The sequence below is a fragment of the Zonotrichia leucophrys genome, chromosome 3, assembly GCF_028769735.1.
Source record: "Zonotrichia leucophrys gambelii isolate GWCS_2022_RI chromosome 3, RI_Zleu_2.0, whole genome shotgun sequence".
Classification (NCBI taxonomy): domain Eukaryota; kingdom Metazoa; phylum Chordata; class Aves; order Passeriformes; family Passerellidae; genus Zonotrichia; species Zonotrichia leucophrys.
In genome coordinates, this window is record NC_088172.1 from 96,670,423 (window position 1) to 96,696,468 (window position 26,046).

The 26,046-nt window shown below is 44.3% G+C and overlaps 1 protein-coding gene across 1 annotated transcript in view; it reads left to right on the top strand.

Moving 5' to 3' along the window:
• Positions 1–26,046, top strand: part of SYNDIG1 (synapse differentiation inducing 1) — a 52,787-nt gene that overhangs the window by 8,339 nt on the left and 18,402 nt on the right. The window contains exons 2-3 of the mRNA XM_064709430.1: positions 1,587–2,140; positions 9,858–9,995. Coding sequence (XP_064565500.1) covers positions 1,661–2,140; positions 9,858–9,995 — 618 coding nt within the window. The 5' untranslated portion in view covers positions 1,587–1,660. The remainder of the gene's footprint in view (positions 1–1,586; positions 2,141–9,857; positions 9,996–26,046) is intronic.

Sequence of the window (26,046 nt, forward strand, 5' to 3'; positions counted from 1 at the left end):
TGGGGATGTACTTTCATGCATTTTCTTTGGGAGGAGGAAATGGGATGTTTGTGGTCAGGCAGCTGGAGGCCCAGCAGGATGATCCTGCTACCTGCATTGCACATGGAACTTCCATGGGATCCCACATGGTAGATTTTCTTTTCTGTAGCTTTCCTGCTGGTTCACATATGAGAAGCACTGAACTACTTGACAACACAATAAAAATGGGGCTTCTGCATGTTAAACCAAGTGCTGTGAATGTGAACATGTCAGCACTCTGGGTCAAGCTCTCGTGTATGTTAAACAAGTTTCTTGCTTAATTGGTGGTGTTAGAACAGCTCTTAGCAGTGGTTTAAATACCTCCTGCATCCAAAAGAGAGACTGAAGGTGCTTGGAGTCTGGAGTTAAGAGGAAATAATACTGAGGTTTTGCTAGACATTGCTCTGTTAGAGGTTGTCTGACATAAAAGGGAAATAAAGAGAAAGCCTTGAGTAAAAAATTAGATGTATTTATGTGTTTGTGTACTTCATTCTTGGTTTCCTCCAGACAGCACAATTGGGACAGGTAATCCTGCATTAATGACTTGGTCTTAGAGGATCTGATATGAAGAACTTTGAAGGCAGTAGCATGTCTGTAATTTTTATGCTTATACCCAGAAACAGACCCCTGAATTTACATTTCCTGTGGCCAATACATAAGTATTTCAAAAGGCATTTGCCTTTGGCTACACCTGAGAAAAAATGAGCAGCCTGGTGAAAAAGTGTTTGGGCTGGAAAAAATGGGTTTTCAAAGGAGAGTAAAGCACTTGCCAAGGGCAAAGGGTGGTTGCAGACACTGACAGGTGAACACAGCAGCTGCCCATCTTTTGCAGTTGCAGATTTCTGAGAACTGAAAATGGTTCTTTTAGGAGATTTTGTTGTTGTTGTTGTTTTGATCTTTTTTTGGTTTTTTTCCCCATCTCTGATACAACGTATTTAGAGGAAAGGAATGTTGTTTCCAGGATGACAGCTGCATACCTGTGGGAGGCTGGAGCAGGCACCAAAATCATTCTTTGATGGGGTCCATCACTACCAAGACATTTCACCTCATCTGCTTCCTTGCATCCCATGGATGTGGGGCAGGTGTTCTTTGCCTCCTTGAGTGGAGCTATATTTGGAGAACTAAATCAGGGTGTGCACATATATGGGGCTCTGTTTTCTCTTGAGACTGTATGGAAGACAAGCTGACTTGAGTCCTTCAATTTATTGCCTTTGACCTCATTGTTGTCATCTTGTTGCAGGGGTTCCATACTGCTGTCTCCTTATCACAAAAGTTTCATATCTTCTTGGCGTTTCTTGTGAGCAGCTCCTCAGAGCTCTGACTCTTTCTTCTCACAAAATATCCAACTGACCCCAGTTCCCTTCTCAACCAGCCACCCCACTTTTTTTATAGCACTTTTTTTCTCATTGGTTACACTTGTGGCCTGTTAAAGTCAGGCCTGCTCTAATCTTTGATAATTAGCCCAGCTGCAACTCCCTTAGGGGTAAGATTACTTTCTACACTATCTTTATTTTCTTATATTCTATACCCTACAGCTCACCTTTGTTTCTCTTCCCTTTCTTCATCAGGAAAATGGGAGCCACTCACCCGGCGTGAGCTCTGAGGCACGGCAAAAGAAAGGCCTCGAGTGACACCTCCCAGTATGGATGGCTTGGTTGAGCAGAACAGCGTGCTGATGCACAGTAAGATCACTGAGGCTGGGAAAAGGAATGGTTTAATCAACACAAGGAACTTGGTGGCCGAGAGCCGGGATGGCCTGGTCTCCGTGTACCCCACCCCTCAGTACCAGAGCCACCGGGCGGGCGGCCTGTCGTCTCCCAGGCGCCCCGAGAACGGCAGGAGCGACCCCGTGCAGCAGCTGCTGGACCCCAGCATGCTGCAGCAGACAGTGGAGTCCCACTACAGGCCCAACATCATCCTCTACTCCGAGAACGTGCTGCGCTCGTGGGGCGAGGGCCTGGGCTCGGAGTGCTGTGAGACCACCTTCATCGAGGAGCGCTCGCCCGCCAAGGACAGCCTGGAGTACCCCGACAGCAAATTCATCGACCTCTCTGCCGACGACATCAAGATCCATACCCTCTCATATGAGGTGGAGGAAGAGGAGGATTTCCAGGAATTAGAGGTCAGATGTCACTTGGGATACATGGGGAAGGTTGGGAGGTGGAGGGAATGTTTGAAATTAAGTGAACAACCCCCTAGAGCTGGACGGCAGGGGATCAGATGCTTTTTGGGTCAGCTGTATCACTTTCTCCTCCAACTAGGACAATGAATTTGCTCATCTTTATTTGTTGGGTAAGGTCCCAGATCTGTGGATACAGATGGCAAAATTCCCACTGGCCCTAATGGAGATCAGCACTTCTCTGTTGCCTCTGAAGGGGCTGGTCAGAAATAGAGGAAGACCTATGTGCTTAAAGGCTGTGTAATGTTGGGGCTGGGAGCATCTGTCTATCTGCATGGAGCCCATCTTACTCAGCAGGCCAACATCATCTCTTGCCTTCACCTGACTTGAGCAGAATGTTTTAAATTATTGGCTCAGACACAACACATTTCTGTCTCGGAATGAATGCAGAAACAGAAGTCTTTGGGTTTCAAGCTGCAGTGGATTCATATCCCTGAAATAAATGATATTTTTCTGATGGAGCTAAATACTTCTAAACCCAAATACAATGTTTTCTTCAGGAGTCCCATGCCTCATTGATTGCTCACTGTAAAGTAACAGGGAAGACTGTGGAAATAACTTTGCTCTTTTTTAAATGATGCAATTTTTTTTATTTTAACCAGAGGCCCAAGCATGACAGGGATTTGTGTTTTCCAGTTTTTGTGGGAATGGAGGGTGAACATAATGCTGGTGATCTGAAAACTTCCTCCACCACTGGTCAGAGACTCCTAACCTAGCAAAGACCCTCTGGCTGTCTAGAGCAAAGCTATGCCTCAAACATGAATGTCATAGCTGAGATAGGGATACTGGTCATGTTTCTCTGTTGCTGTGATTTTCGGTTAGGACCAAGATCTAACAAGCCCTAAAATTTCTATTTTCGCCTCCTGTAATACCAGTGTCTCACCCTGTGATCAGCACAGGGGAAATCCAGCAAGAGCCTGACTTCCCTTTTATTCTCTTTTCTCCCCGTATTGATAAGGTGGGAAGAGGGAAGTGTTTTTCACAGTGCGTGCCATTAATGCAGTATTCAATACCTCCACAGGGAGACAGAAAGCTTCTCTCTGAAGCATGTGAGAATATTAGCTCAAATCACACCCTTCCACAGAATTTCAGAATTGACTGTGGGAAGTATAATTTCCTTAATCAAAACAAAATTCCTGGTTGCTATCTTTTTGCCACAGTTTCTCTCATGCAGTAGTGACACAAGTGACTGCGGGACACATGGTGTTATTGACACATCTGGCCTGATATTCAGAGAGCAAAAAAAAAATCTCACTCTCATCAATTCAAGTCAAGAAGACATTCTTGAGTCAACTTTTGGAGAACGAGATAAAAAAAGGCTGGGAAAATGAGCAGCATAAGGAAAAAACCTCTTCAAAGTGGTACTGGAGGAACTTGATGAGCTTTTCAGAGAGAACATTTGTGTCTTAGAAACCAGCTGTAGAACTTCATCCTCCTCGATCTTAAGGGGAGAAATGAAACAGTAGATTTTGGTAACATGCTCCGACAGTGTGTGCATCCTTTTCCCTGGCTCCTTCTTCTTTCTGACCTGTTTCTCTGGAAACAGACCTCCTGAGATGAAATGTGGCAGTTCTTGAATGAGAATAGAGCATCTGGAATCACAGATTCCCTGTCTCATTTGACCCTTTGGGGTGACACTGTGCTCACAAACACAGGTGTGTGCACAACCATCTTGACCTATGTGTACAAAATGCTCAGAGTAAGATGTTGGCAAAGTACAAAACACCCCATGAATTGTCCTCTCCATCAAAAATTCTCCTCCACTAGAAATAGGAGAGGAGAAATCCGGGCATGGTTTGGGTAAGGACCTGGTTAGCTGGAAACACTTGCTTTGCTAGAAGCCTCTGCTTTGATGCCAGGGTCTGTCTCCATTGCTGCACTGAGATTTTCACACTCTTACATGAACTTTTCCCTGATCCCAAAGGACCAACCTGCTGAGCAGCTATTTGCAGCAGAAGTAGCTCAGCATGGCAAGTAGCTTCCATTCCAGGAAAGTCCAAATTCTGCAGATGCAGCTGGTCATGCAGGAGAGGAGAGAGGAATTTGACAGCACCAGACCAGAAAAAACGTGTCTGCTGTGTTGTGCTCTTCTGGTTCACAGGGGCTGTGTCTGTGTGGTGAGACGCATGAGATCCTCCTGGGCTTGGCCAGAGCACAGCTTCATTAGAGACCTAAATTCATGTGTGGAGACTCTGGGAATGGAAGAGCACTACTTAAGGACAAACAGTCACTGAGTAAGGTGATGAACCATGCCAGATGGTTAGCTACACAAAACCAGCACCCGAATCACAAAGTGCAAGTGTGTCACTGTAGAAAGAATTTTTTTCCTGCCAGTCACTGACAAGAAGCAAATGCTTTTTTAGGGTACTAATAGATGGGATGGGAAAGAATGAGTACCAGGACTGGGAGCAGAAGTTAGGAGGAAGAGGGTGACACAACAGAGGTGCAAATTTTGCTTCTCCACTGTGAGAGTCCTAAAGGGTTTGAGTCTGCACAGGACATTGTTGTGTATCTTGTCATGTTTGCTATCAAGCCAGAGCTCATCAAGGCATGGAAGCTGAAGAGTGTCAGAGCAGTGCTTTGGCACTTCTTTCTGAGAGAAAACTCTATAAACTAGCCCCTTTTTGCAAACACTGGCAAAGAGGGCAGCTTTCTGCAGAAGAGCTCTTTCCTCTTGAAAACTGAGGGCTACCTCCTGTTTTCCACCTGTCAGGGGAGTCCCAGCTTGAGCATCTCTGTAAAATGCCTTCTGGAAGACACACCAGCCATGGGCTTGTGAGTCATTGTTGTTTCTCCATGTCTCCCTGGCACTGCCTGTTTTATACCAGAGTTCCTGCCTAGGGTTTTTGAGGATGGATATTTAATTTTATAGAAATGACAAAAAATCAATCTCCTCCATTTGTAGTGTCCCCGCCCCCCACCTCAATGCAAGATTCTCAGGAGGGATACACGCAGAAAATAATTTTATTGCAGATCAGACTGCTTCTAACATGATTGCCTATTTGAAAAGAGTTGGGCTCTTGATAACCAGAAAGGTTGCTCTTCTCTGGCAGAAAACTTTGCAGTAGAGAAAGGTTCTCGACAAAAAGCACAGCCATTTTGATAAATTTGGTTTTGGTTTGAAGAATTGACCAAGCCAAGCTGCAGGGTTTGCATCTCTGTTAGCTGTCAGCCTCTTCAGGATGGGTCTATCCAGCTCAACACGTCTTGGACAAGTTGCTGGGAAGGAGACACCTTCTTGCCTTCCCAAGCCCAAGGACTCTGAAGAACATGGGACATGAGACAGAAGAGCAGGAGACATCCTGATCATGAGTTATGCCTTGAAGCAACATTTCACAATTTATTTGTAGGGATTCTTTACTAGCAGTGCTTCTCAGGTCCTGATGGAGTGTTGTTCAGTCTGCCTAAGAAAATTGTAATTGTCTGTAGGGAAAAACATCTCAGAAACAGCTCTCATTAGCATATAGAGCCCCGCTCTGCTCCAGCAATTTCCAGGCATGAAAACAGAAGGCTGCACATTCTGTCAGGGATTTAAACTTCTCTCTTCCATGCCCATCCCTGAAATCAAATGATTCCCTATTTAGGTATCTCTGTAAAATTTATAAATATCTTATGAGTTCTTTACGCCGCAACTAATAGACAGACAACTTGTCAAATGTGGCGGCAGTGAAACATGAAATGAGTTACAAGATGAAATACCCGCCTGTTAGAGTTCATGTGCCATCTTTTATCCAAAAATAGCATTTGTCATATTATACTCCTGCTAGTTTCCCTCCTAGCCACTAGGTAGATTGCTTATTTAGAGAAACCCAAGCTATTCATGGCAGCAAATTAAATTATTCATCTACGTCGCATCAAAGAATACCTTGGAGCTGTCTCTTAAAAACCTCTTACTTTTTCCCAGCAATGTCTGAAACAATCTCTACAAGCAAATTAAATAGAATGTTCTGGGAGTGAAAGAAGAAAAGAAATGTAATGCTTTCAAGGTATACATTTCTTCTTTTTTTCCCCACTGGAAATTACTGGATTCTGTAGTGAAAACTCATCCTTTGGACCTGAGCATGAAATTGTAGAGATAGAATTTGGATCCTGTTCCATCAACCACTCTTCTCACCATTCCCAAACACCTCCTGATACATTTTTCCCACAACATCAAGAGAAGACCCTGAGGAAATTTATGCCCATCAAGCCCCATGAAATCACACATGCTTTCTGTCAATGCTTCCAGCCTGTGTTCCTACACTGGGCTGTGTCCTCAGCCTCCCCTGGCTGTAGATATCCAGAAGGCATGTATGAGCACTCCTCGGGGGCTGTGCATGGCAGAGTTCCCTTTTCAGAGAGCTCTGCAACCCAAAGACAGGCTCTTGCAGCCTGGTTTTACTGATGAGTTCACTGGCTGTCACAGCTCTCCTCTGAACTGGGTGTACAGCATTTTTCCTGTTCTGCACCTGGGCAATGGAGGAAAACAGTGCCATAAAAGCCTTGCCCAAGCTCATCTAGGGCTGTGCCGAGAAGATGGAAATGTAATTTTCAGTGGTTTTGTCCCATGGCAGATGTTCAGAAGTGCTGTCAGAGGTGTGGTGCCCTGGCATGAGCTCCTAAGAGGAGTGGCACTCAGGTATGCAGTCACAGCACTGACTCATCCTACCCACAGGACACACTTTATATCTCTGAGCCCCTTCAAAAGCACTTTGTTAACAGGTAACAAGAGTGATTATACTTTGCATTTGACTTATTTTTCTCCTCTGAAGAAGAAGCCACTCAAGTCTGGAGATACTGAGCCCTGCCAAGGGATATTAACCTCTATTAACCAGCTCCAGATGAGGGGAGCATGGCTGGAAAGTCACCTTCAGCAGTGTCCAAGTGCTCTCCTATGAATCTTGTTAATGGTAGCAATTCCCTTTCCCATCATCACTTCCCTGAGTTTCAGGGCTGAAGCTCTGCAGGGATGTCTCTGGGATGCAGCCTGTGAGTGGCAGGAGCCCTGGATGAGCTGCTTGCTGTCCCTTGCAGAGGGTGGATATTTGGCACACGTCTTTGAGGATTGCTGTGTCAGCTGAGAAGCAAAAAGGGGACAATCTTGAAGGGTCACAGCACTTGCCCCAGCTTGTTTTAGTGCAGATTGTTTATTGCTGTCTGCAGTTATCCCCTTCCAGTGGCAATGTGCTGGATACCAGTTCCTGATGAGCAGCCTGGCTGTGGGGGTCCAGAAAACACCACAAGGGAGGTGATCAAAGGGATCAAGGAGGAAGAATAGACCTGGGCAACTACAGCCAGAGGGTTTTGCCCGTTGAGTTTTGGTGTTGCCAAGTTACATGTGAAAAGTTTTCCAAGCAAGGAGAGGCCTCTGTGAGCCCATTCTGCAAGGCTGGCTGCCTGACTGACAGGGCAATTTTTACACTGGGAGTTGGGGAAACAAGAGGAGCTGCAGCAGGTCAGGGTTAGGGGATTGTGGCTCCTTTAAATGCCTTTAAAACTGAAAGGCAATCAGCTGCAAAACTCAAAGTTGTATGGAGAAATAAATAGGCATAATTAAATAAATAGCAGGCTTTAGACACATCACCTCTTAAGAAGTTATCAGCAAGATAATTGCTATAGTAAATAATAAATAAAGATAATAAATAATCATCCCCCTGCTGCTCAGGGATGAGTGAGTGTGTGGAGGCAGAGCATGATAAACTACAGCCTTTGACAGAAGAGCCTCCATCCAGCTGCTGCCTTCAGCATCTGCTGCATGGAGGAGAGCTCAGAACACTTGCAGGAGAGCAGAAGGATGCAGAGTGCTGGTCAGAACAGGCTATCCTGTTTAACTACATTACTGGAGCAGACATTGTGTGGAGGGAAACAGAGCACATATTAACTTGGAGCAGTGTTGTGTTGGTCTTTGTCAAACCAGACCACTGGACCATCTGGGTTTGAAGGCAGATCCCACAGGGCCACACAAGGAATTAGTTTTGTATGCAGTGTGTGCATGTTGCTGAATTGGTTGCTTTGAAGGAAAAGAGCAAAAGGGCTGCTTCCTGAATATCCATCAGAGGTTGCTGGCAGCTCTAGCTCAGAGCAGATCCTGTTGTCTGACATCTCCAGTGTGCTTGGCAGGCTGTCTGCAGAGCAATTGTAATGTCTCAGTTGAGGTAAAGCTCATAGCTTTTAGGGGTAGCCAGCCTTGATTTAAGAAAAGTTTTTTTTGTTTTTAATAGAAAATCCATTACAACTGCAGAAAATGGTTCATCACCCTCTCTGTTAAAAAATCTGCACCTTGTGTCTGCTTTCCTCTATTCTTCTTTCAGTCACTTCAGCTTTTCTACAGAATGAAAGAGCTGCCTCTGATCAGAAATTATCTGCTCAGGCACTTACAGACTGTGATGAAACTGCATCTTAAATGCACCTTACAAATGGAGTTGGCTTCCCTTCTTTGTTCCTTCCTGTGTAGATATTTTCTGTGGCATTCTGCCTTCCAATGCCTGATTTCTGCAACAAACGTGGAAAATGGTGCCAGGGAAGGGAAGGGAAGGGAAGGGAAGGGAAGGGAAGGGAAGGGAAGGGAAGGGAAGGGAAGGGAAGGGAAGGGAAGGGAAGGGAAGGGAAGGGAAGGGAAGGGAAGGGAAGGGAAGGGAAGGGAAGGGGAAAGGGAAGGGAAGGGAAGGGAAGGGAAGGGAAGGGAAGGGAAGGGAAGGGAAGGGAAGGGAAGGGAAGGGAAGGGAAGGGAACCCTAACTCACAAATATAATTCTGACTTCTCAAAAAGACTAATATCAAGCTTCTTCAGTGTTAGGGTGCAGCCCTTGCAGATTAGGGAATAAGTGAAGACAGAGAGCTAGGTAGCCAAATTATCAATAATCCCAATGTCAGGGGGGGGTTCTGAATGGAGGAAATTCTTGGTAAGCTCAGGATGCGGTGTCCTGTTGTAAGAGAGAATGTTGGGAAGGAAGGTTTGCTTGGGGAAAGGAATGTTTAATTGGAAGAGTTGAGGTACCTTTTGCTGTTGATTTCTTTCTGGGATTTTTGACTTTTTTCACCCCTTCTGGTTCACAGTTGGTCTGCATGGTCAGGACTTTATGATTAGAACTACTCTCTCACCCTTGGTAACTCATTGGTGTGTCAGTTTGGCCTTTGGGAAGCAGCATAACTGATAATTTTGTGATTTAACACAGCGCCAAAGTTACCTGTGAAATCTCTTCCCCATTTCATCTTTATGTGAAAGAAAAGGCAATTTGAAATTTCAGAAAGGTGGCCTCCACAGATACTATGCCAGCACACAAAAACCTGAAAATCAAAAACCTGAAAAATCAAAAGCACTTTTTGATTTTGTATCTCCCCTGTTCAGGTGAGTGCCCAATTTCAAGGAATGGTTTCAGCAATACTGTGGATTTTCTCCCTCCCTCTCTCCTCCTTTATTTTTAAAAGGATATATTCACCCTGGTTCATCTGACTAGAGAGCCCCTTCCTTTAATGGACTTCCTTTTCAGCTGCCTGCAGTGATATCTTTACATTTGTCTTTTCTTGCTTTCAAGCTTAGCCAACAGTGATAGAATCTGTGACACAGTGGGTGAGGAAGAGGAGGAGAAATGGTCAAATGATCAGGGAACTGGCTGATGGCAGAGGAAGAGCAAATATGTCATTAACCAGCCCATCTGTGTTTCTCTCTTTTGCCACTGCAGAGCGATTACTCGAGTGACACCGAGAGCGAAGACAACTTCCTGATGATGCCACCAAGGGATCATCTTGGCCTCACTGTGTTCTCCATGCTCTGCTGCTTCTGGCCACTGGGAATTGCTGCCTTTTACCTGTCCCATGAGGTAAAGTTAAACCATCTCCTGCCAGACATTCTCTAGGGCAGTGGAAGGCAGTTCAAGGAGTGGCATCTTCCCCACCTGGATGCGTCTCTGTGGTAGTGGTGGCTGCCTTTTGAGATACTTTGCTGAGGGAGGTGTCTACAAATTATTTTAGTTTTTAGTTGGTCAGGTCCATGCCAGGTTACATGCCCAGCTAAGCATCCTCTGTGGACTTGGCTTTTGAACAGAAAACACCCTTGATAGCTCAAACACTTGGCTTTCCCATTGGGAAAACAGATCTACTTGTCCCAAGCTGATAAGCTAGAATATCTTACAGGAGTATAAAAATAATTTCTGCTCTGCAGATGTGAATTTGCTTTCCAGAAACCATTTCCTTTCCCATGGAAAAAAATTGCTCAGTCAGTTCTTCCTTTCAAATTTTAATATGCAAATATCTTTTTTTTTTTTTTTACCAAAGAAGTGACTGTGTTTTGGTTTGTTTTCTTCACGAGGCAGTCTTAACATTTCTTAACTTGCAATCACCTCGTGCCCATCATTTGTTTCGACAAGTATGTCTCCATAAGTGTCTGCAGTGTAATTACTGAGTTTCCCAGCAGGGCAGATAATGTGAGGTGACAGGGAAGGAGTCACACTGGCAGCCTCATCAGCGACTGCGAGGAAACATTTGATTATATTTCTCTCTAGTGCCTATTGCAAACTACAGTCTCTGCTCCACAGCACCCTTCACATTCACCCTCTCAGCTGTCTTTCTAATCTGCCTGCACTAAACATCTACCAGCCCTGCTGATTTGTCAAACCAGAGAAGGCTCTTCAGATCTGAAGAATCCTACTCTTCAACATAAAAAAAACCTCAAAAAGAGATAGAGAACTAATTTTTTTTTTAACTTCAAATGAACAGTCTATCTTTGCTCTGGGAAGCCTATGAGAAAATTAGTGTTTGTCCTGTGGAAAATAACAAGTTTTGATTGTTTGAGTTTTGATTGTTTGTGAGATAGTTTTATCTGAGCAAAGAAAGCACAGAATGATCCAATAAATACAACCCCCCCCAATGTAATTAATACTAAAAAGCAATATGGCTGAGAAGCTAAATGTGCTGACAACCAGTGTGCAAAGACCAGGGCATCCAGCTGTGAATGGATCCCAGGGGCCAGCATGAGTCCATAGGAACCTCTGTCTTCCATGGGAGAATACAGAAGGTGGGAAAAGCATGAATACAGGGAAAAATGCTGGTACTATGCTGAAGGATTTTGGCATCTGAAAACCAAAACTTGGGTGTTTTTTGGTTTAGTAAAATGATGAAGAACAGCTGAATGTGGCTGCCTAAACGCAACTTTTAAATCTCTTGTAGAAATATGGTCCAGCTTGTTCCAGTCCAGCAAAATCACATGTCTCTGTCCTCTGCCCAAGCTCCCAGGAATCTCCTTTCTCTCCCTGCCTTCCCACTCAGCAGGTCCATCACAGCCCTGAGGAAACACATGGAAAAAGTGATTCTTTTGCAGAACCCCACAAACAACAAACTGGCATTTTCCAGGGGAAAAATGAAACCAGCATTAAGCCCCAGCCTCCTGTGGCTGAGAGTTTGCTGAGATAGTTGGTACAAACCACCAAAACCCTGCACCTTGCTAAGCTGATATTGACAGTGATACCCACTCATACTTGGACTCATAAACCATATATGTGATTTCTGTTTATATAGCTCATTCAACTTAAACTCCTTCATAACATTTGAGATCACTTCTTAATTCAAAAGAATAGTCCAGCTTTCCCCCTTCTTTATCACAAGCCAGAGGTATAGCTAAAGATCAACTCCTGCTACTCATGATCAAACCTCTTTTTCTGCAGTTGCTTGAGCTCCTGAAAATTTTGTGTTTCCCAAAGTTTCCTGAGCAGTTGTAGCAAAAAGGCCATCTGGGAATAAATCATAGCACGTAGGAAACTCAGAGATGGGAGATGGGTTCTTTGATGCAGTATACAGCACTGGCAGTGAATTTTGTTTTAAAAATATAGTCATTTGAAGATGAAGCCTCTGTTTGCAGCAGCTGTATCTGCAGTACAGCTCATTCCACAGGCATAGGTGTTCTGTTTATTCCTGCATCACCTGCCAGCACATTTATGATGTGCACGCCTCTGTCATGCTGCAAAACAATCACACAATGCTGGATCCAACATTCAATCCAACAGAATGATTGAATTTTGGGGGGTTTGTGCTCCATGAAAGCCAGGTTGCTCCTGCAGGTGATGTTTCTGCTCTCTGTGTGGGATTTATTGTCTCCACCAAGGCTCTTGCCAATGTGCTGCTGACCTGGGGCTTCTTGCAGAGCCTCTGTATTGAGGGGTGCAGCGATGCAGGGTCTGCCTCTGGGGTAGCAATGAAGATGTGCATCCACAGGTGAGCTAGCAGGGAGGAGCAGTGGATTCAGAAGTGCTCTTTAAGAAAGCTCAACATTTTTTTTTTTCCCATTAGGATACCCAGTTTTCCAAGCAGGATGTCACCTGGTGATCTTATCCCAAGCAAAGCTGAGACTTGCTTCTTTTCATCTTCCCTCAGAAAAACACAGAGCTTTGAGGCCATAGCTGTGCTGCCCATTTGTCCAGTTATTTCCTTCTGGTTTTGTTTGTGTTTTTCTTCCCACAAGAGTCTTGTCCCCATTTCCTGTAGCTGCTCAGTCCTGCGCTCCTCTCAGCTCCACTCTCAGGCAGGTGTCCTGTCTTCTCTGACATCTGCTTCTCCACAATGACGCTTGTGAGTTTTTAGGCTTGCCATTGTTTGGATTGTCTCATTAGTCAACAGCTGAAGAGCTCAATCAAAGGAGTTTTTGTGCATTTTGCAAGGAAACCTTTGGAAAGAGGAAAGCAAATTATGTCTTTCACCAAAACTTCTTCCCCACAAGCAGTGTGTGATCAAAAACCCACCTCATTATGTTTATTTTTTCATAAATCACCACCCTCTGGAGTCTTGAGGGTTCCTCAGTTTTTATTTCCAAAGATATTTTTAGCTTTGTAGATTGTAGGCAAGTGTGAAGCCTCATAAATCAAAGAAAGGACTTTAAAAATATATCTTTTTTGTCTTGTCAAGTTTACCATTGAACTTGTCAGATGATTTCTCAGGGGCTGTCAGGCTTTCTGCTTGGGCTGGGGGGTGGCGGTAACAATCTTGAAAGGTCTTTTTTGCATGAATCCTCTTTTCCTCCCTGCTTTTATTTTTAGGAACGAGAGCAATACCATGTCACACATTTCCCTCCCTACTGTAAACAGAGATTCATTATGAGAGAGCTGAGCCTTTGATGCTGTGAATGAGCTTCACTTTGTGCTTGCTCCCTTGCAGGCAGAAACAAGAGCGTGCACAACACCTCCACCCAACTCTGACCTGGACACACACCTGGAAAAACCCCCCCTGCACACTTCTCCATGTGCTTAAGGTTCTCAAATATCCACCCCACCTCCCTCCCTCCTCCCTGGCAGCAGAGTGCCCTGGGAGCACAGGGAAGCAATCCCTGCCTGTCTGCTGCTCTGGCTCCCTGCTGTAATTACCTCCCTGGCAGGGGCATGCAGGGATGCAAACCTTTGTAATTATTTGCTCTCCTTGTCTCACTGGGTAAAGGATTTTCTACAGTTTTCACATGGAAACAAAGCCTATGTGAGCAGAAAAAAAAGAGTAGCTTGTCTTTCTTCGTGATAACTTCTGAAATATTTGGTTACTTTTCATCCACTCTTCAGAGACAAGGGCTTTAGGAAAATATCTGTATTTTGACATATTTCAGTAGTCACTGGGGAGAAGGAAAGAATGTTCATGTTTCCACTGGCAGGTAGAAAATAATATGAATTCTAGCTTTTTCCAGAGTTTCAGTGCTCAGCACACATGGATTTCATGGTCCTTGCTTTTCTGGCATAAGGTTTTGACATCCAACTTCAAAGGAAGAGGACAGAGAAATAACAGCCAGGTGCTATCTGCTGTTTGTTCCTTAGAAAGGTGGCTCATAATCCCCATATCAACAGGGGAAACAATAAGACAGAACAGCAGAATGATGTGCCACACTCCACCAGACTGGCTGGTGATGCCCTGCTCTTGTCCATCCACCCTGCTTTGTTTCTTATCTGTCCCACTTTACTCCATAAAAAAAATGAATATGGTCTATTATAAAGAGCTTGACACACAGCCAGGAGCGTGTGTTTGTACAGGGGATGCAGCAACCTCTTATATCAAAGAAGAAAAGGCAAAAGAAGAACAAAAAATGTGGTATTTTTCTTTCCTTGGCAGTGACAGGCCAAGATCTATACTTGCAGGATATGCTGGTCAGCATTGCTGAAGCAATGCTAGCAAAGCAGGCAGGAGGCTTTTGCATTTTCAAGAGATTTTTCCACACTGCATTATTTCTTGGTCCAAGTAATGCTTGAACAAAAGAGCTGTCTAAAGATGATGAGCTTTAATGGAAATAAAAGGCCTTTGATTTGCTGTCCTGGACCAGATACCAAGTTTCACAATTCTTTTGCTTAAGCAGGGCTGTTGCTTTGAGCAACAGAGATTGGGTAAAGGGCACTGGGTGTACTCTGGGGCTGCCCAGCCCAGTCTCTGCTGAGTGCCACACAAAGGTTTGAGCTCTCTGTGCTGCTCGCTCAGAAAGCAAATCCCTGAGTTCCTTCTCCAGCTCTCTGCATGTGACTACAGGCACACCCAGGTGCCCTCTTACCCTTCTGAACTGTTGCAGTTTTGCTGCTGCAAAAGGTGATGTGTAAAACAATTAAACCCAGTTGTGCTAGGAATGAGTGAAAATAGTTTAAAATTAGTTCCTCCTCACAAGGAACTGCACAGGAACTCCTCTAGTTGTCCTAGAGGAGCTCAGTGCTGCTGTCTTGCTGAGATGGCGCAGTGCTGATGGTGCGGCCACTGCACTCACATGAGAGCCCTGGTCCTGTGAGGCCACCAGGCCATGGGCTTCTTGCAGAAGGTCACAGCTGGCTGCTGTGACACTCCTCCCCTTACTCCCATCACAAATCTGTGACAGATCTGCCAGGCAGAGGGGAATAAAATAGCAAGGCTTCTGTTCCCAGCCACGACACAGAGAGAAGCTGCCTGCTGAAGGAGCCAGGTACACACGTCACCATCAGAGAGTGCTGGCTGGCTTTCCTGTGCTTGGGAAAGCAGCTCAGAAATAGATGACCCTGGCCCCTGGTGACATGGGGCATTTGGGTGACATCTTTTGCCTCAGCAAAAAGCTTGTGGTGTGGTTTAATGCATTCAAGAAGTTGTTTGCAACTTCTGGTCCTTTGGGAGAAGAGAGGAAAGCTTCACCCTGGATTGGGTAGAAGAGGATCTCTTTCCCTCTTCCTTCCCCCAGGCAGCTCTGCAGACAAAGATAGCTGCTCTGAAGTGGGGCTGATGAATTCCCAGCATCTCCAGTTCTCATCTGTCCAAGTGGGAGCTGGCTGCCAGCCAGTGCTTTGCGTGTGCAGGGACGTTGCTCCTGCCAACTTTTCCCTTTGGGAAGATGTCTCCAGAGAAGTGTTTGTCTGCACAAGAAAATGGCCATTTAGAGTGTGTTGTGGACCAGCAGAGACTGTGCATCCTGGCTGAGGTCATGGGCCAGGGAACTTTGTAAGTGTCTTGTATAATTTCCTCTTCATTCCTCTTTGTCCTTTTGATCTTGTAGTTTCATTACCAAGTCACGGAGTACGGCTACAAAAAGGAATTAAATTAATGAATGACCTGATTGCTTTAGCCCTTAAGCTAATTTTAAATAATTGAAAAAGTAGCTAGCAAATAACATTCCCTGGAGAGTTTAATTCATTATGCAGGTGTTTAATTACAAGGAAGTTTTGAGATAGGAGAGAGACCAACTTGAAGCATTTGAGGAGATGAGGGATCTTTTTTTTTTTTATTTTCAAGAGCATCCTGCAAGATAGCAAGTATTGTACATGAATTTTTCTTTGCCAGTTATTTATGTCTCACACATTTGCTAAGCCAGATACAGCCCCAGAGACTTGTCAATATAGTTATACTTCAAGGAAATAAAATATCCTGATGCCAACAGGGCACCCTCTTCATCCTGCTCTTATTTTTTGTTGCCTTGCAATTGACTTGTTATGTCACAGTTTTATGAGAATGTGAGGATTGTTCCAGTCCACAGCTGCCACTAAGCTGGAAGTGCCTGTAGTATTCACAAATTCACTCAGAAGCCTCTCTGGTGGAGTCATCAGAACAGTAGGGCAATAAATATCCCACAGGAGTTGATCAGTGTTCAGTCTCCCTGACTTTTAGTCAATTCTAAGTTTAAGGAACTTTTTAGTCTTAGTCAGTGGGGTTTTAGTATTTTGCATTTTTTTTTTTAAATTTAGCGAGCAGGGATGCTGTTAGCAGGATTATGGAAATGGATTTGGGGCTTTTGTTAGTAATCCTCACTTATCTCAGCTAAATACTTCCATTTTTTTCCATCTCCAAAGGTAGATTTTCCAGGAAGAATTATATTTCAGGAGAGGAAACAGAAGGAGCATGTTCACAGTCTGAGGGCAGAAACAGGGCACATAATTTTGCACCTCCTGTTGTCTGCCCTGCTGAAACAGGCTTGAGAAAAAAAAAAGAAGAGACCTTTTTGCATTCCTGGGAATGGAACATGGTCCCTTCCTTCTGGCCATCCCAATGTCTGTTTCCATTGTCAAACAAGGCCAAAATGCTTTGTGATGTGCTGAAGGTCTTCACATGCAAGGTGGTGAATGATCTGCTTTGAAGTCTGCTGTGGCAAGGAGAACAGCACCCTCATCTAGAGCAGTTCTTTGGGTGCTGTTTATAGAACAGCCCTTTCTTTCATCTCTTGCTGTGGCAGCACCCTCTAAAAAACAAGACCAATGAAAGAAAGGAGGCTCCTCTCACTTGAAGTTCAGTGTAGGCAGCAGTAAATGGATGAGGGTGTTTTTGAGGCTTGAGGTTAATATTTTATCAGTCTGCAACATACACAGAGTTTTTTAATATTCTTATCAAAGATTAACATCATGTACCAGAGACTCAGGGCTATATTCTAATCTTGAATATACAGCTTGCTATCTCTCAGCATCTCTTTTGGTGAGGGCTTCTGAATTACTACTTTGTTTGAATGCACAGCAGAGGAAATTGATCACTTCTGATTTCAATCTACACATCTCTTTCAAACAGGCTGCAGAGTATCTCTCTGCAGATTTGAATCTAGTGAGCTAGGCACCCAAAGATGCCTCCCAGACAATGGTGATTCTTCATTGAATTGACTGACTTCCCAGCAGTAGGAAAGAGATCAAGTTTTTTATATATTTATTTTGGGACAAGCTACAAGAACCAGCTAAAAAGAAATGGAATAGGATCTACCTGCATCTGTGTAGTTTGCATCTAAAACATTCAAATATACCTATCAAGACATTTTTGTCATGTTGGCAATAAAATTGTTACTGTTGGAATTAAAACCAATCTGCAATTTTATCTGCTTGGGGTGAAAAAAAATCAGCTTTTTCATGTTGGGAAAACCTTCCCCCATGCCAATTTGGTATTAAATAGACTCATTATGTGTTGTGACAAACAAGAAGTTATCAATGACATTTCCACATGTCGCATTGTTGCCATTTCTTGCATTATTTCTGAGCGGTGTGGAAGAGTCAGGGTGATCCTGCCAGCTCACACGTGTTTGCAGGAGGACTCAGCTTCCTCCAAGAGGATGGGCAAGACCAGGGGCAAAATAAGGGGTCTTAGAGCATCCTCTGGGAAAGATGGGCTTGGCAGTCTCTGCTTGACCCCTTTCTTCATCCTGCTACCATCATGAAATCCAGGAGGAAGAGTGCAATTCCAACCAGACATCACCTGGAATTCCCATTCCCAATGGTGGCCAGTGGGTGTTTCTGTCTGTCCCAGAATTATGAGGTGTATCATCATGAGGGATATTTACTTACAACTCCTGTCTCCACCAGGAGGGATAGAAATGTGGTGTTGGGAGCAAGAAGGGCAATTTTTCTTCCCAGTTTTGTTCAGAGAGCCTTGTCTGGCTTGCATTTGGACTTTTTGTAGCTCATTCATCTCATGAGCAATCTGCAGAAGGAATTGTGGAGAATTAATTTCCCACAGATCCAGACCAAGTAGCTTCTCCCAGCATTTCCCTTTGCTGTGACAAGGACGTGCTGCAGAAGCTGGCAGTGGTCCTTGGGCTGATAATGGCACTCCAATCCTCCCAGGTGTAAGAACCCTGGAAGTAGGATTTGCTCCAGAGACACGTGGGATTTTGTACTAATTTAAATAGTAACTGTCCCAGCCTGACATTTCTGAATTTAATTCAAGACACCACACTCAGTCATTGTTCCAAAAGTGTCCTCATTCCTTGACCTTGTTGCACAGATGGCATTGTTCTGAGCAGGTTTCTACAGGCTGCAACTAATTAAGCAATTAATTAGGAGCCCTGTTTTACACAGAAGCCATTGAAAAGCAGGAACTTCTGTGACCTCATGGGATCTTGTCAAAGTGCTGGTCCCAAGACTGTCCAAATTATCTGTGCTAAAGATTCAGGTGTTCACCCAGCCTCAGTTTGAGTGACCTGAGCATCACCTGGGCCTTTCCTGATGTGTCCTCAGGATGTCACACATACTTGAAAGATTCACTTTTAAATGTGGTGCAGACCACGTTGTCCTGTGACATTTAGTGGCTTTTTTTAGTGTGCTCTCCAGTTGAGAGCACAAATTTCTTGTTTCCCAGCACATTCAATACCCCCCACAGTCAAAATCCATATTTAAATCCTGAGGGCATTGTCTCTTTTTTTTACCATATCTGACTTTGTTCTGTTGAAACTTGAGCAGTTTTTCCTCAATCAACCTTGTTCCAAAGCTTCAAATATTGTGATTCTAATTGTGTCAAGTAAGATTGTTCTTCCTAGCAAGTTGCAGTCTGAGGATCAATGGTAAAATATAGAAATACCACAACTTGTAAATTCTGGCAAGGTGGCTTTCTATTTATTCTTTTCACCACATGCATAGCAGCATCATGTAGTCTCTTTTAGGAGAAAAGAGAGGAGAAAAATCAAAAGTGGAAAAAGGAGAGACCTGCAGGGAGGGGGCTTGAACTTTGTCTGTGTAACCCTCCCAAATCATAGGGAGTCCTTTAATCAGCTCAAGACCCCTTCGGTGAATCCTGTAAAACTGTGTCACTGTGAGTTAGGATGTCTCAAGGAAAATCCTGACTTTAAACCCAGCCAGACACAGCAGTGCTCTGAAAGCCATAAACAGCTGTGCCCAGGGAATCTCACCAGGGCATTTCTGCCAGCCCAGATGGAAAGGATGCTCAGTTAAGCAGCCAGAACAAGAACTGCTGCTAAAGGCTGCAGTTAAGTATTTTAGTTGGTGTTTGGATGTAGCTGTGGTGGAGCTGTTGGTGATTTGTTTTTCATGATGGAAGTTCTATAAGTGGTTCAAGGAGCACATTGTTTTTCTTTGCATATGCAGGAGAAAGCCTCACTTTTCTCTGATGAATTGATTTAAGAGAGAGGGGGCATGCATTTATTGGAAAGCACATTAAAGGGGTTTTTTGTTAATGATAAATGGCTGAGGTTAATTTAATTTACTACTAATTCCAAAGAGAGCAAAGAGAGCCATGATGTCATGTCTCTCTAGCCCCATTCAAATGTTTCATTACCTCTTTTTCTGACTGAAATGACTCATGAAATCATAGACACTGCACATGGCAAGGACTTTTAAGTTCATCTTGTCCATCTGTCTGTCACCACTGTGTTCTTATTCAGAATGGTAAACGGGGAAACTATGCTAGAGACAGACACAGTGCTCTCTTAAAAAATGGGGAATACTAAAAGATTCTTTACTCATTTTTGTACATCACCTGGGTGTGAAAGCAGAGCCCATGAAGTGGATGTGAATTAATTCAATGCCACGTAGCACCAAGTAAAGGCTTACATCACTTCTCACAACTGCTTTGTCATGTGCTGTTTTGCTGATATCCTTTTACATTTAGTGGGCTACTTTTCAGATCTAATGGCTTTCATGAGTCACTGTGAACAATAAAGCCCTAGAGCATCCCTGATGGGTGACATCTGTGACTGGGGACATCAGGTTGGAGGGTAACAAATACAGCTGCGGGAAATAGAGGTGATCTGCTGGAAATTCAGAGCATGAAAGGCAGGCCTTAGAACAAAAACTGGTGTGAGAGAAAGGGTCTGTTATCACATGCTTTTACAGAACCTGCCATCCTCTGACCCTGAAACCGCTAGGAAAAGGCTGAGGGACACACACCAGTGACTGCTCAGGAGCTGCAGTCACACACAAGCCAGCCTGCCTCTCTGCCTCCTTGCACATTCATTACTGCTGTTGTGACGTCTCTGCTGACTGGAAACCCTGTGTGTTCTGTCAGAGCTGGCAGTGCAGCTCTGCATGAGCAAACACCATCACCCATGCTGCTGGACAGCTCCTTTTTCATCTTGTTTCATGGCACCTGTGTTCTCTAACATGGTGAGAACCCACAGGAAATCGTTATCCTCAGGGCAGCACGTGGAAACCCAATCCATCTCCCATGGCATCTGCCTGCTCAGCTCCCAGGAATGCTCTCACTGGGGCCTCAGCAGCTCAGGGCATGGGCTAAGCCTTCCCTCTGGAGCAGAAGGGACTGGGACAGCTGCTCCCTCTCCACATGGATCCCCTGATCTCGGGTTGCTGTTGATAATTGCTGCCCCAAGATGCTCTGTATGTCTCTGCTTTGGCCCAAGCAACTGAAGAACGAGTCTGGACTCTTCACTTTTCAGTCTTGAGGTAGTTTATTAATTCTTATCTATAAAATTTTCTTTCTGCCCAGTGGAGATCTGCTCTGCAGGGCAGCCACAGGCACTCTGACCACCCCCAAGGTGGTGTTGTCCTTTTATACAACAAACTACATATATCATATTTACACTTAATTCCCAATACCTATCACCTATGTTAGACAGTGCACTTCTACTCTAAACCAATCCCAAAGTGCCAACATCACTGCAGAAAATGGAGACCAAGAAGAAGAAGAAAAAGGCTGGACACGCCCAAATTCCTCCATCTTGTCCCCATAACTCCCATAGCAAAAATCCTAAAATCTACATTTTCACCCTGTGATCATTTTGTTATTACACTATTCAAACCTGTGTGACTTCACGTCCTCGTACAAAGCTGGTAACTTGCTCCAAGGGTCAAAATCAAATCCCCAGGTGCTCTAGGCTGTGTGCCAGGGTCTCTGAGGCCCCTGGCAGGGTTCTCAGCAACTCTGGACACCCAGAGGGATGAGCTGAGTTCTGACACCCTGACTTCCCTGATGAGCTGTCTGTGGCAGGGATCTCTGGGAGAGCTGGCTGCCTCTGAGCCCCAGCAAGGAGGGATCAGTAGCCTGCAGCCTGTCTGCCTGTGGAAAATATCTCCATACCTACCAGCAAAGGATAACCACATCAACACCCAATTGGACTCCATTAATATGGCTGTCAGGAGGCAAATGTCTCTTGACATGAAATTATGTGCCACTGATCATTTCAGCTGCCAGGGCTGCTCATTAGCTCACAAAACAGGGTTCTTTTTCTTTTTTTTCCCCTAGAGAAACATCTTCAAACAGCATCTTTCACAGCCATTGCATCTGCTTCCTTGAGTGTCAGGATGTATGTGGAAGGGGCATTTTGGCACAGTTAGGAGTAGGGATCTCATTTCTGGTGCAAAATCCCAGCTAGGAGTAAAGGTCTTGAGGTCTTAAACCCATTTTGTCATGACCTCATTAAATTTCTTGAGTAAATCTCCTTATATTTGGGATATATTGGTCTTGTATTGGGAGTCCCCAGTACCCTTGGCCCCTTCCACTATCTGTGCCCCCTCTTAATTCTTCTCTTATCTCTGCAAACAGAGACATGCCACCAGCAGCAATAATGGGCCCCCCTGGCTTTGGCAGGGCTGAGGGTGCTGGATCACCACGAGGGAATATCAGATGGCTTTATATTTCTGATTTATACAGACTGCACTGGATGGGTTTACAGCCTATCTGTGCACTCTTTGCTCTGCTGGGAGCTGTAAAGAAGAAAATCATATAATAAAAACCCTTCTGGTCCTGATGTAAAATTCAGCACAATGCATCTCTGCCTGTGCCAACTCTTCCCTCTTTCTTTTGCCTGCACTTCTATTGTGTGGCACAGTTACCAGGATCATTAAATTCAATGTCTGAAGGGCAGCTAAGGCTCCTCAATGCTGCAGAGCAGAGTAAGGAAAAAGGCTGGAGAAGACATGAACAGGGAGAAAAATCAGAAATGCTCTCCAAGCATGGGAAAGGCAGGAAATATTTATATTCTTCTCCACACACTCTTCAGGATGACTAAAACACTCTCAGTTCAGTGAGATGGGCTTGATCTCAGAAAAAGCTTTCTGGAGGTAAAGAGAGTGAAATGCAGGATCATTTCACCTGGGCAGAGATGGGCAAAAAGTTTAGATGAGCAGCCAGGAATGGCTTTGCAGCTTTTATAGACACAGATGAAGATCTCTACAAGCTTTTAATTACTTTTCCTTATGCCTGTTTGCTACGCACCAGAACTGATTTATTAACATGCCTCTCCTCTGTGACTAATTTCAGTGGGGAAAAAAAAGCCTAGTAATTTTTAATTTCACACAGCAGCAATCAATCTCCTTCTTAAATTAGTTTACCGGCTACTTTGATATCTGGTGCATTTGCAGTCTTTTCCCAATGATCTTATTTACAGACCTTGGGTTTGGTGAGTACTTCTTGTCTGTGTCTCCAAGCCAACTTCATTAGGAAAGGAAAATTCTTTCAAGGCATAGAGGCAGGTGAGCGGGCATGACTTTGAGCTACTTTGAAAGGTAGCTCATTTCTTGAAAGAGCAAAAAGGTGTTGGCAGCAAATACCTGGAGCCTCTTTTCTCCCACTATTCATTTCTCCTTCAACAGGAGAAAAAAAACAACAAACAAACAAAAAAATAAACAACAAAAAAAACCACCAACAACAAAAAACCCAACAAAAAAACCCACCCAAAAATCCAACAAAATAAAACAAACAAACAAAACCCACAAAAACAAAACCCACTAATTTTTCAACCTAAGACGTCTTTCTAGACTTCGAAAATCTTCCTCAGGATCAAATTCCAGTTCTGACATTTCTAGGCTTTTTTTATGAAGAAATGGGAGGGAGATGGGACTGATGATTAGAAATCACTTTGCAGCTCTGGAAAACCTGCATCATGAGATAAGAGGTCTCCATTTCCCATAAATGGGTGCATTTAAGGCTCTAGGATTTAATTTTCTACTTAAGGCCTATACTTTGTTTCTGAGTAATGGGACAGATCACGACTCCAGGCTGTTTCCTTCTGAATTATTCTTGATATCCATGAAACATCGTATGCTTCCTTTGCTTTCAGGTATAATGTCCATTTTGTATGATTTCTCACTTTTTTGTGCAACTTTTGTGTCCTTCAGATGGTGAAGTCACATGAGATCCCTGTCACAACAATTTGTGTTGTGTTTGTGTTCACTTGGTCTGATGTCATGTTTATAATATTTTGGTGAGTTTCCTAGATGGTGACCCCACTGCTTTTCAGGATTGCAGAGATCAAATCTGCATATTTTTAGACTAAAATTGAGTTATTTTCTGCTTTATTTTGTTAACTCTCCTACACTCTGAAAATAGTCAGCAGTCTCCTCCAGCAGGAAGACTTTCAGTGGTTTTTTTAATACTCAGTAAACCTGAAGTGATTATCTAAGAATAGTAACATTTTTTTATAGTTACATTTATCTAAGAATAGCTACAAATTCAGTCTAAGAGGCTGTGCTGATACATTTCTGGCCATCAAAAAGGGGTTGAGCTGCTGGTCCAAAAGCAGAATGTTTCCTTTTATTTCCCCTCCATGCTGAAAAAAAAAAAAAAAAAGAAGAACTTAAACCCAACATACAGAATTGCTACCCTGGTTTTTATTTGTGTTCTTTAGTGGTGGTAGGAGTCCCTGTGGGAACATCCTGGAGCTTCCTGGGCATGGAGCATCCTGGTGGAGCTGGAATTGGAACCAAAATATTTCCCTTTCCTCAGAACAGTTTTACATTTCCCCAAGAAAATTTTCACAGGGACTGTCCCATTCTGTCAAATGTCACAGTACAGGGAAACAAACATAAAACATGTGGAAAAAAATTCCCAGCCAGGCCCTGCTGGTTGTTTCTGTAAACCTCAGGTTCTGCCTTGGGAAGGGCTGTGAAAAATTCCCCCTGGGTTCAGTATTCCTGGGATGCTGGGGCTCAATGCCTGTGTCAGCTGACAGCTATTTCCTCCATTGAAACTTATCCACTTAGAGCAGGAGCACTTTTAGTCCGTGCTCTGCCAGCAGTCACAGCTATTTTAATCAGCCTCTTTTGCCAATTCTGGATCCTGCACATCATTCTGACATCCTCTTCACCCAGACCATGCAAGCAAGCAGCTGCTTTCAGAGCACCCCTCTCTGGAAGGCTGCTCCAAGCTGCAGAAGGCAGATCTGTTTGTGAATATTTAAGATCTGTCACTGGCTGTGACAGCCAGCCTGCTGGTTCTGCTGGGACCTTCACTGCACAAAGGAATGAACAAAGTAACAAAACAAACAAAAGGGATCTGAGATCTCTAAATTGTTCTTTTTCCATGGCAACCTCCCTTGAAGACTAGAAGGCTGTTTAGGGGAGATAGCTGAGTGTACTTTCCCAGCCTTATAGCTGAGTGTACTTTCCCATCCTTTTTACACTTCCCAGGGTATGTTTCCCACTGATGAAAGCTTACTGTCCCTTCCAGTGTCCATTCTTTGATGTTATGCAAGCTCAGCTGCATTTGTGCAGCCTCAGACTTGCTGAGGAGCAGCAGTCCTGCTAATGGAGCAAGAAGTGATCTCCAGCCCTTTTGGATCCCAAAGAGTGGTCTCTCCTCCAAGCCTGGAAGCATTAGAGATGAGATTTCCGAGGATTCATAGCAAGACATCTGTCATGAGAATACTCTAGTCAGTCCTCACTTCAGTACCAACAAAATAGCATGAGAACTGGATTTTGTTTCATGAAGTAGAACCATAGAAGCAAACTTGTCTGGAGGTGTTGGACACCCCAAGTCTGTCCCACTGAGGTCTAGAACATCTGCTACCAATGCAAAGTCTGCCTCCCCATCCTCTTTCTCAAACTTCTTGCTATTTTTTTTTTGTTATTCCACAAGGATATCTCACTTCTGCTGTCTCTCAGAAGGGTCTGCAATGGGGAATTCTGTGGGGTTTTTGAGCTACAATTATCCAGACCTCTTCAAGGAGTTGGTGCACATTGGTCCTGTCTGTCCCTTTGTCTGCTGTGGGAGGATGTCCTCTGTGTTCATGGGAGGAACTTGAGAAACTCTCCATGCCCCTTCACACTAAGGACATGGACAAAGCCCAGTGCAGGTTAGGCTGGTGCTTTCCCACATCTGTATCCTCTCCCAGCTGCAGCTGGGCCTCATCACCAAGTGTCTTTGCTCTGAAGCAATTCCACTCTCATTTCCACCCATTTATGGTGGAATACCAACCACAGGAAGAACAGGTCACCCAGGCTCGACTCTTGGCCCTGCTGTGTGGCCTGAGATCTTGCTTGGCCCCTGAGGTGATGGATGCCAAGGTCTGATTGTGTCCTTTGAAGCAGGACCCCTGACAAGGCATGGAAGTGTTCTTGCAGTTGTGGAGGGGAATGTGGGGAGGAGAGGTGGTGCAGGCACGGAGAGGTGCCTCAGATCTGGCTGCTGTTGCTACCTGTGTGTCTTCCTAGCAGGAAAATGTTGCTAAGTTCCCCGTGCAGCCCTGGGAGCGTGTCATTCTCTGCGTGGGAGGGTGTAAAAAAGCTGTTGCAGAAAGTTTCAAAGGCAGCTTAGCAGTGAGAAGAGCTGCAGCTCGGGCCCATTTGCAAAACATGAACGACACCTCCGCTCCGCACGGGGATCAGCTGACACTGGAGGAACAGTGCCACTTCTTCTACTGCTCTTGCAATTTGTTCACGTCTTCACAGAAATTATTTGGTTCAAAACATAGGTAAATTAATCAGTGTCAAGGCAAGGGCAGGACAACACACTTACCACTGGCCC